The sequence below is a fragment of the Heptranchias perlo genome, chromosome 30 (genome assembly GCF_035084215.1).
Source record: "Heptranchias perlo isolate sHepPer1 chromosome 30, sHepPer1.hap1, whole genome shotgun sequence".
In the NCBI taxonomy this organism is placed as follows: domain Eukaryota; kingdom Metazoa; phylum Chordata; class Chondrichthyes; order Hexanchiformes; family Hexanchidae; genus Heptranchias; species Heptranchias perlo.
This window is the reverse complement of record NC_090354.1, coordinates 28,013,207-28,024,817: the sequence shown is the minus strand read 5'-3', so window position 1 is coordinate 28,024,817 and position 11,611 is coordinate 28,013,207. Positions and strand designations below refer to the sequence as shown.

The 11,611-nt window shown below is 41.8% G+C and overlaps 1 protein-coding gene across 4 annotated transcripts in view; it reads right to left on the bottom strand.

Moving 5' to 3' along the window:
• Positions 1-5,203: 5,203 nt before the first annotated feature.
• Positions 5,204-11,611, bottom strand: part of tlk2 (tousled-like kinase 2) — a 116,978-nt gene continuing 110,570 nt past the window's right edge. For all 4 annotated transcript variants that reach the window (XM_067969108.1, XM_067969109.1, XM_067969110.1 and 1 more), the window contains one exon: positions 5,204-10,897. In XM_067969108.1, coding sequence (XP_067825209.1) covers positions 10,730-10,897 — 168 coding nt within the window. In that variant the 3' untranslated portion in view covers positions 5,204-10,729. The remainder of the gene's footprint in view (positions 10,898-11,611) is intronic.

Here is an 11,611-nt window from a genome sequence, read left to right as displayed (position 1 = left end):
CAGATCAGCCATGACATTTTTAAAATGGCAGAGCAGGCTCGAGGGGCCAAATGGCCACCTACTGCTCTTAATTCGTATGTTCGTACAAGAGGTCAGAATTGGAGGAGCGCAGAGATCTTGAAGGGTTATAGGGCTGGAGGAGGTTACAGAGATAGGACGGGGGGAGGCCATGGAGGGATTTGAAAACAAGGATGAGAATTTTAAGATCGAGGTTCACTCCTGGTATGCTGATGTTGGTGCTATGCATGATTCCAAGTGGTCATTCACTATTTAAAACAAACCCTTCAACATTGAAGTCTTTGATGGTGGGTTATTTGGGTGCAGTTTGTACAGACCTCAAAATTTGTATCTCATGGGGAAACACCATGAATACGGCCATTCAGATCCAGGAAGAAGCTTGGGGAACTTCATCAAATTCTAATCCATTGGCAAGGCATCAAGTGATGTCCATGCAGACTATGGACAATGTTCAAGTACACATATATAGTGCTTCATCTGAAACTGGTAAAGGAATCATATACCATGTAAAAGTAATAATCAAACATAACAAGCTTGTGATAAGAGTAGTTTTAGTGGAGGATAAACTCTCAAATTATTGAGGTAAAGAAATTATATCGCACAGGTAAATGATTCTTCTACCCCCGCCCACTCCCACTCCCCCTCCCTCTCCCTCTCTCCCACGTGAAGCAGGGAGCTGGAGGTTTCCATCTGCACCCATTAATTGGAGAAAAATAACCGATCAGCAGCCCAAGCACAAGGGGAGTTGTACACCAGGAGAAAGGAGGGAATTGTCCGACTGTCACAATGTGTCACCTTTGTCTTGGTTTGATTTGTCTTGTTTGATGGTACATGGCAGAAGAATGTTTCTTGCTAAGCCCACACTAGTCCTTCGGGACCTCGAGTTGCAGGCATGTTGTTAAGGCCACTTTTGCAGGAAAAGAAAATTGAGGCTCAAATAGACTAGTGTCACAAATATTTTCTAGTCTTTGAAGACCATAAAAGGTGGAGTGAAGAGAATAAATTTGTTTACAGCATTATTTTAGGTACTTTGCAAAATTCATCCAATCTCTGTGGCCTTTACCTTCTCTCCTCTAAGCTCCAATCTACTGTTTTTTTTCTCCAGCACCTATCATGGAATCTTACAGCGCAGAAGGAGGCCATTCAGCCCATTGTGTCTGCGCTGGCTGTTTGAAAGAGCTATCTAATTACTCCCACTTCCCTGCTCTTTCCCTTTAGCACCGCAATGTTTTGCTTTTCAAGTACATATCTAATTCCCTTTTGAAAGTTACTATTGAATCTGCTTCCACCACCCTTTTAGGCAGAGCATGCCAGATCATAACCACTCGCTGTGTAAAAAAAAATTCTCACCTCCCCTCTGGTTCTTTTGCCAATTATCTTAAATCTGTGTCATCTGGTTACCGGCCCTCCTGCCAGTGGAAACAGATTCTCCTTATTTACTCTATCAAAACTGTTCATGATTTTGAATACTTCTATTAAATCTCCCCATAACCTCCTCTGCTCTAAGGGGAACAATCCCAGCTTCTGTAGTCTCTCCACATAGCCAAAGTCCCTCATCCCTGGTATCATTCTAGTAAATTTCCTCTGCATCTTCTTGCAGGCCTTGACATCCTTCCTAAAGTGTAGTGCCCAGATGGGGCCTAACCAATGATTTATGAAGGTTTCGCATAACTTCCTTGCTTTTGTACTCTAAGCCTCTATTTATAAAGCCCAGGATCCCAGAAGCTTTTAGAATAGAATCATAGAATCGTTACAGCACAGAAGGAGGCCATTTGGCCCATCGAGCCTTTGCAGGCTCTTTGCAAGAGCAATCCAGTTAGTCCCAGTCCCCTGCTCTTTCCCCGTAGCCCTGCAAATTTTTTCCCTTCAAATATTTATCCAATTCCTTTTTGAAAGCCACGATTGAATCTGCTTCCACCACCCTTTCAGGCAATGCATTCCAGATCATAACTACTTGCTGCGTAAAAAAGTTTTCCCTCAGGTCGCCTTTAGTTCTTTTGCCAATCACCTTAAATCTGTGTCCTCTGGTTCTCGACCCTTCTGCCAATGGGAACAGTTTCTCTATTTACTTTATCTAAACTAGTCATGATTTTGAACACTTCGATCAAATCTCCTCTCAACCTTCTCTGCTTTAAGGAGAACAACCCCAGCTTCTCCAGTCTATCCACTTAATTGAAGTCCCTCATCCCTGGAACAATTCTACTAAATCTTTTCTGCACCCTCTCGAAGGCCTTCACATCCTTCCTAAAGTGTGGTGCCCAGAACGGGACACAATACTCCAGTTGTGGCTGAATCAGTGTTACATAAAGGTTCAACATAACTTCCTTGCTTTTCTACTCTGTGCCTCTATAAAGTCCAGGAACAAGTGTGCTTTTTTAACCACTTTCTCAACCTGTCCTGCTTATAGTAATAGACTTCAGGAGGACACAGATAGGCTAGTGGAATGGGTGGACACATGGCAGATGAAATTTAATGCAGAGAAGTGATACATTTTGGGAGGAAGAATGAGGAGAGGCAATACAAACTAAATGGTACAATTCTAAAGGGGGTGCAGGAACAGAGAGACCTGGGGGGGTTTCATATACACAAATCTTTGAAGGTGGCAGGTCAGGTTGAGAAAGCTTTATCAACTTGTCCTGCCACCTTCAAAGATTTGTGTATGTGAACCCTCAGGTCTCTGTTGCTACGCCTCCTTTAAAATTGTACTATTTAGTTTATATTACCTCGCCTCATTCTTCCTCCCAAAATACATCACTTCACACTTCTCTATATTAAATTTCCTCTGACCCCTGTCTCTGCTTCGCTGAACAGCTCTGATCTCTCCAAGACATCCACACTCTCAGGAGAGTTCTAATCTGTATTGTAGATTGTAGTCCTTAATGCCAGAAATAACCCAGTTAGTTTCTGTGAAATGCAGAGATGGCCAATTAACAAAAAGGAGACGGAGGTAGAATCAGCTGCCCAATTACGGCTAATGTTAGTGTTGGGTTCTCTGGCTCGAGGCTAGAGTTCAAATCTCAGCTGTGACCAACATATGAACTCAGCGACCTTCACTGGAGGTCTTACCAGCTCTCCGCAATATACAAGGTCAGCGAATCTGTCCTGCTCTACAGAAAGCGGGACAGAAAAGGACAAGTGCAGAAGAGGGAAGCTTATAAAACTGGGCTGCAGATGAGGAGATGTCGACAGGAGTAGAAGTCAATTAAGGATGAGTGGAACGGCATTAATTGTTGTACACTGTGCAGTGGGAGAACTTGGTACCTATTAACATTGAGTACAGAAAGCACAGTAAGGCAGTTATGTTAATGCACGAAGACATCGAATAGCCATTGCTGTATCTCACCTAGGAGGTAATTGCCCATACATAATTTGTGTTCAACATCAGATGAGAATTCTGATTCTAGAAATCACTTCTTGTAAAGCTGAAAATATAACATTGAGATGGGAAAACTCCAATAAAATTGAAGAAATTCAATTTTTTTTTCATCCACTAAATAATAGATTAGCCCACATCGGAAAGGAAACACAAAAAGATACAGTACCTTTAAGTCAAACAACTCCATCCTTAAATTCTTTTGTCCTCATCATCCTCTGGTTTCTTGCCAGTTGCTGGAATTAAGCTGTTACATGTCCTAAATCTAATAACTTGAATGAACTTCCAGATACAAACTAGACCAAGAAAAAGTAGGATAACCCAAAACTCAAGGGCAAAAGAAAGTTGCTGTCATTAGCTCCGTGACCTTCATGGACAGGGCTGTCCAAAGTTTGTGTCTTTGGAGGACCCATTCGTACATGCCATGGAGCCACATGCAAAATTTAAATCCATCCCATTAATTTGCGTGCATCTCAAACTATTGATACCAACAGATCCTGGAGTTTTTGCTTGGGATTTATCCACCAATGAGTCAGTGCACCAAGAACTGCCCTTTCCAAACTTCCAGGGTCACAAATTTCATACAACTAATCAGTGATTAAGGAATACGAGCACTATATTAGACTGTATTGCCTAGGCTTCAAGGACCAAGATCAGGGCTCAGAGGCTGGGAGTGGCCCATAGGCCGCAGCTTGGTCACCCCTGCTATATAATTTACTGCAAGTATAATTGCACCAATGAAATGATGGGAGAGCCTTTCACTTCTGGGGCCTGGGTTTGAATCCAGCTCTGACTGATGGGGATGGGAATCTTCTCTGCCTTGCTGGCCATAAGGGTCTTGTGTGAAATGAATTGGGGCAGTCACAATCCAGTTCTAGTTGGCATGGGCCTACCTCACAAGGCTGCCCCTAATTCAGCACTAATTGGCAAGCTTACTCAGAGGCTACAGAATGGCTCGTGTGGGAAATGGAAAAATAAACCACATTGTTAGGAGGGAGCTTTAACTCTGCATCTGGCTATACCCGGTCTTAATGCTGGCACTGGTACCTGAAATGGAAATTGTTCCATTCACTTTGACGAACACAAAACCAGATCATGCAATACTATTTTAGGTAATATACATCTAATGAAAACAAATCAAAACAATGCATTGGCTCAGTTATAGCCAGTGGCCAGTCAGAGGATCTGTTTCATGTGCCTTGTCCAACATTTATCCCTCAACCAACATCACTCAAACAAATTATCTGGTCATCACATTGCTGTTTGTGGGACCTTACTGTGCACAGATTGGCTGCCGTGTTTCCTACGTTACAAGTGACTAAACTTTTATTTAAAAAAAGCTATTTCATCGACTGTAAAGTGCTTTGGGACGTCCAGAGGTCGTGAAAGGCGTTATAGTCTTTTTTTTCTTTTTAACGTACAATCCACGATCCCCTAATGTAGGATACTCTTCATGTCTGCATCTCCCTGCAAATTCTTTAAATCACTTATCTTGTTTTTTTTTAAAAACAGCAAGTTAGATCCTGCTTACCTTTTTACGCAGACGCACAATGAATATAGTAAAGGACCAGTATGGTATGTCCATCCACGAAGACCTCGGCTGAGACTGTTATTACAGTTTACATTCTCAATAACCACAGGAGTATTTGGGTCTGATTTGTACCTAAATCTAAGAGATAAAACAACCATATTTCATCAGCTATGTCACCCAGTTCCCTGTCATGGCGAGAGGACTTGAGGCCCTCCAGGGTAACACAGGCCACGTTTGGATTTCAGACAAGGAGAAAATAATACTTTCAGGAATATTAAAAGTTTGTTATGAGGTTCAATTTATTAGCAGATGAATAAAAGAAACAATTTCTACACTGCAGCAGCTATCAACGGACATCTAACGGTTTGGAATCCGCACAGTCAAAGCAATACAATTTATTGAAATATACACAGCAAACCCTTATCAACAGACTGGGTTATTAGTCAAGCATGTATTTCACAGTGACACATACTCACAGGGGCTCCACGGTACCTTCCTTTTGATTCAAAAGAAAATATCCGTACCGGTTTAACTTCACCCCTTCATTTTCTTTTTTTTCTTTCTTTTGTACATTAAAGTAAAGCTGTAGTCTAGAAGAGGCTCACTCAGTTGAAATCAGAATAGTCATCATACCACTACAGTATGCAGTTAAATAGAGGCGTTTGTACAATCTTTTTTCTTTTTTTTTAAAACGGAACAGTTGGAAAGAGAGGAACCACAGGGAGTAATAAACTGGTCTGAAGGTTTACCAAACCAGGAGTTATTCACAGTGTTTTAACTAGCTGCAATGAAAGAAATTGAAAGGAACGCTCTAAAACCAAAGTTCCTGCACATGTGTAACTGCTGAATGACACTCAGCCTTAAGTACAAGGATGCTGATAAAAGATTTAGCGGACATTTTTTTTTTGGGGGGGGGGGGGGTCATGGGGAGGAGGGGTTGCCCAAAGATTGCCCATATGCAGTGTACTAACTGGGACACACGAATTTCCAAATACAAAAAATACACACACTGGAAGGAATAAATCAAAAGGAAAGTTTTCCATAAAATGGTTTCCATTGGAAAACTGTGGGATTCAAAAATCGGATGTTCTGGTTTATCAAAATGCAGTCTGGGTCACTATACTCCTTACATTAAAAAATGTTTCCTTTAAGAAAAAAGACAAACACTACGTCTGATCCAACTCACCGTGTCAGAAAGTGATTTAAAACTTACAAAGAAAGTCTGATGCCTTTTAAATCTTGTGTTACAGAACTGTTGCAGGTTGCAGCAATCACAGGTATAACAATCGGTGCGTTAAATGGATCAACTTTATAACCTGCTAAAGACTATCAAGCTGTAGTGAAATTCACCATTAAAAACTATGAACTGCAAGAACATTGCTGGACATTTAGGGGTACGTGAGCAAACAGGATCGATCGGCTGTAAGGACTGAGTAGTTCCCCTCCCCTAAAAAAAAAACAGCTCCAGTTTGTGTGTTTAAAAAAGGTACAAGAGTAACTCGTAATATTTGTTTAGAAACCTGAATTGCAGCAACTGGGCATCACATCTTTTAGCGCTTCATCAGAAATGTGCTAAACAGCAACTTTCCCTGATATTTAGGTGAGTGGAGGTATTGAGCCCATAAGCCATTATGGTTGGGGGGGGGGGGGGGGGGGGGGAGGGTTAGGGAAAGAGTACACACAATAGGTGAAACGAGGATCACCCCAACGACACTCACTGAATTCTGTTTGCCATTTTGCTTTACCGAGCTTATTTGGCTCCCTTTCCATCCCCACCCTCTAAAATTGCGATCCTCCCTTCCCCCCCCACCCACTACTATTTCTGAACTCAGGAGAAACTAAAATGCAGCCCCAAGGGATGATAACAGTTAGTCAAATGCCGCCTTCTTAAAACGGCTGCTGCTTTGCCAAGAACATGCGCGCCAACCTCAAACATCTTAGGCAGAAGTGCACTTTGCAAAGTGGACCCTCTGGTAGCAAATCACTAGGAACTAGACTTGGTATCCCTTCTCCGCAGCCTCTCCCCCAGGACAACTGTGCACTTCCTAACCTTAATGCAACCCATGCACACTCTGTTTGCTGATGTTTGAGTACAAGTTCAGGCAAGTGTTAAAAAAAAAAGGAAACATGACCTATTTAATCAGTTATCTAAGGTGATTAAAACAGACCGTCAAATTGCATTCCACTGAAGTTGAAGTACATAATAACTTGCCTCGGTCCTTCAATAAAATCAGTATAAAAGCCAAATAAAAAATTAAATAAACCCCAGAAATAGCACTCATAACCACTGCAGTGGTGTGAGTCCTTAATGATGCTTTAAAGTCAGCTGTAGAATTTGGGCTGGTCACTGTGCATTAGCAGCAGTGTGTACGATTCCATTCCAAATAGGAAACTCAAAAGGTCGCAAGACTTTCTCCACAAGTACAGTGCCATTAAATCTGGGTCCAACTTTAGGAGTTACTAATAACGACCCTGACTGAACTTTGTTTGCCATTTTGCTTTACCCAACTCAATTTTTTTTAAATGACAGTTCTGCTCCCATTGGTTCCCTTTTCACCCCTCACCCTCTAAAATTGGACACCGACTTGACTTTGCTGGGACAGAACAGGCAACAAAATAACCCAATTTCTCCACAGAAACAAATGACAATAACCACACTGATGGGCACTGGATCTTTACTGTTTCCTTATCTTTAAGGTGGATTCAGTGGGTGCCCACAGCCTTGGGACTGGAACTTTCAATTTAATTTTAGGGAGGGGAGGGGCAGAAGCAGAAGCAAATCTCATTAATCTAACCAAATTAACAAAATATACTTCCATAGCTTAAATGGGCACTTCTCCCATACTTCAATAAGAGCTATTGAAGTTGCAAGTCCAGGTAGTGCCTTAAAGTCAAGAGGATCCACTCAGATACCAAGACTTAGACTTCACTGGGAGACCAGATCCAGCTCATACATGCAGTTGTTCAATATTTTTGGAGAGAGCTGCAGAAGAGACAAGTCCTTGTGTGACGTACACCAATTCCAGAGTTCAACGATTTGTAACGTTGAGATTCTGTCCAGCTTTAATTGACAAAGGATTCAGGACAGTCCAATAGGAGGAGATTCCACTTGTAGTGAAATCTTTTCAAACAAATTACTGGGTTACTCTGCACCAAGCTTCATGAAGTTGTATCTATTTCAAGAAGTAGATTCTGCACGGTGCTTCGGGTCATCTCTCCAGCTAATTTTCTCAGACCCCCATCCGAATTCCCTGCGCAACTCTCCCCAGAGAGAGCTTTTAACTACAGAAAGCCGCACTCCAATTTTGCTACTGTACCAAAGCTTTATCATCGTTTGTTCAACAGGTTCTAACTTGAATTCTGGGCCGTGCCAGAGGGAAAGTGCATTCTTCTCACTTTATCTCACCATTCTGAAAAGGGCATGAAACCATGCAGTAAAGAGAGAGACTTTAAGGCTACAATGTGAAACCAAATATAAAAAAAGTTTTGATTTTGATCAATACCCACCCTATTAAAGGATGCTCCTTAAACATTTCCTGGTGGAATAGTTATTTTTTGGGAATGGGCGGGGAAAGAAAGATTCCAGGTGATGTAGGTATAGTGTGTGCTAGGACACAAGTTGAAACCCACAGCTCTCCATAGGGTTTGTTCACGACCTCAAGGAATTTATGAATCAAAATTCTGGGGGGGGCAGGGAAGCAACAGTAATGTACTGCTTGGGAGAGATTGCAAAAGAGCACACTCGTGCAAGTGAGCAAGAGACACAAACAGTGAGAGGAGAATAAAGAGGGAAAGCAAGAGAGGGAGAAACGGAGCGGCCAAGAAGGCAGGGAGAGCACATACACGAGCAGGAGCGTAGCAGTCTCTCCACCCTGGGGCGATACCCTGCACGTGCACAATATTCTTACTGTTCTACAAGATTTGCAGTGTAATACACGTATTGGAGTTCAGGAACAAGACTGCTCTCCCCAGAACAGAGTGATAATCATTATCCATGTTCAGTTTGAGAGAATCTTGAGTGACAAATCAGCACCTGCACTCAATGGGAAAAGTATGGATTTAGTGTATTTTACAAACATGCAGCTCTCTCTCTACTTCAATAAAAGCAAACATTATGAAAATCATTTAATTCAGAACTAGTCAAATGGGCTTATTCACCCAACAACAAAAAACTGGGGCAGCAATGGGTTGAATGGCCTTTTATGTTGCAAGATTCTTTGATACTAGTCTGAGCTGAAGTTGCCTCACTTTACCTAAATTTCACTCCTGTGCTATAATGAGTTTATTAATTTTTTTTTGGGAGCTCCACACTTTTTGGTACTAGTTTGCCTCACAAACTCAAAGTAAAAAGAAAGGTTCAGCGTTATATTCAGGGAAATGCATTGTGCTTATCCACTAGTTCAACTTTCCCTTGGGGGTCCTTTTAATACATTTGACCAACTGCAACCAACGATTGCCCCAGGGTGGGGCTGAGCAGGATTTCTCCCAATTCTGACCGACAGCTCAGGGGTCTGTAGTTACTGGGTTAACTGGTCATGTGGTCATACAACAATGGGCAGTGGTTGCGTTCATGGGAAGGGATGGGATGTGGCCAACTGACATATCAATATCTGCTGACCAGAGCTAGACCCCTCAATATTTAAAAATTCTACTGATCTTGAACCATTAACGTACAAAGACAATTTTCTACCCTGAAGGGTTTATTATTTAAAAAAGAAATAAAATATCACGTGAAAGTCAGACACTTTTGAACATCTGCATTTCCCAGCTGGATAATTTCAGTTCCCCATCCCCCACCAAATAAAAAATTCAGGTGGAAACCAACAGTGGATCACAAATATTGTGTTGTTCTCACTCATTAAATGCACCAAACCAGTTGGTAACTAAACTGTGCACACGTTTTCTGAAAGCAAGACCACCAAAAACTGAAGTGAAGGGCCTGGTTTGGGGAGGGTGAGCGAGAGGGATAAAAAACAAAAATGACCCATTGCCACGACAGAGCAAATACCAACACACAAAAAAATGCTGAAAATGCAGATGCCTAAATGTCAAATCAGAACATTTTTCCTGTTGCAGATTCTTCAAAGTCTTAGTGTTGTCTGTACCTCAATCTATATCCATCTGGGCAGAAAATGAGCAACGTGTTAATAGTATTGCAGGAACAGTGTAAGAAAAAGCAGCATAGGAACAGAGTCAGAAAACAGAGAGCAGAAAGTAAATGGACAGGAATCTGGGGTATGGGCGGCTGGGGGGGAGCGAAAGGAAGAGAAAAGGTCCAATTTTTTTTTTAAGACCAATAGTACTGAATCCATAACAAACTCTAAAAGTACATCACTGCCACCAACAGGCAGCCTCAAAAAATTCTGGGAAGGTCGAGTCCCTAGTCTGATATTTGTGCTTAACATGAAGCAGATGTTACCAATTCGTACTATTTTGGTGGGGGGTGGGGGGTGGGGGGAAGCATTTAAAAAGGCAAACACCCATCTTGTTCACACTCTTCCAGCACAAAGCCACTTTCAGGGCTACAGCCAAGGGACATGGGAGCAGGATACAGATTCTGATCATTGTCCTTTTCATTAGCAGCCATCAGTCATGGTCCGTGATTCATATCCTCTGTCATCGCCTCCTTGCTTCCTGCCTGCAGCATCGCAGTCTCTGTCCATCTCTCTTTTGGAGAATCAGCAAGGACGTTCTTCCTCACAGATGGACAGACAAGGAGAAAGCACCTGGTACAAATCAGGATATCACCAGCACGGATTCTGTACTCCTTTTCTTTAATATACTATCTAGGCGGATAGTCTGCATGCTCAGTTTGAAGTGCTGTTATTAGCTGATCCAGAAGTCGATGCGACCACGCCTGGGCTGGTGCTGGACACAGACTTCCTAATATGAGGCATCAAGTAAGGGTCACTGGCGAGTTGCTGAACATCTATCCGGTCCTCTTTACGATATGCCAGACAGCGACGGATAAAGGCCTGCAGTAGAATTAAAGAAAAAAATTACTATCCCATAATTGCCATAAAACTATAGTATGCTCAGAAATATTGGCAAGTATCAGATCATCTCGGTACAGGCTGGGACGCAATTCAAAATAACCAAGATTCAAATAACAAACTACAAACTGTTTGTTTTTGAGTGAATTATTGCGTTCAATACCTAGAGAACTGACAGGTATGGTCTTGCTTATTCTTGGAATGAGGAACTTGGACATGTACATGAATAGCTATCATTCATTTAAACTGGGCAAACCACATGGAACTGTCCCTTTAAAAAGGAAAAAGAAAGTCTATGGAAGTAACCAGTACAAAATGGACTCAATTTTACAGTGCAGAATTTACTGTGCCTACTCTCTAAACTATCCACTTAATCCCACTTCTCTGCCCTTTTCCCATATCTTTTTCAGCTGTCCTTTTTTCAAATATTTATCTACTTACCGTTTATAAGCTATTGTGGATTCCACCACTGTTTCTGCTAGGGCACTCCCTGTCCTGATGACTGTCCGCGTAAAAAACTTTTTCCTAACCTCTCCCTTTCTTCTTTTGATCTTAAAAACTTACTAACTGCATGACCATGGAAATAGTTTTTCCCAATTTACCTTATCGAAACCCCTCATAATTTTGAGCACCACAATCAGATCTCTCAGAAAATTTACAATTTTTTTTTATATTTCTAGGTCACCAACTCTCAGT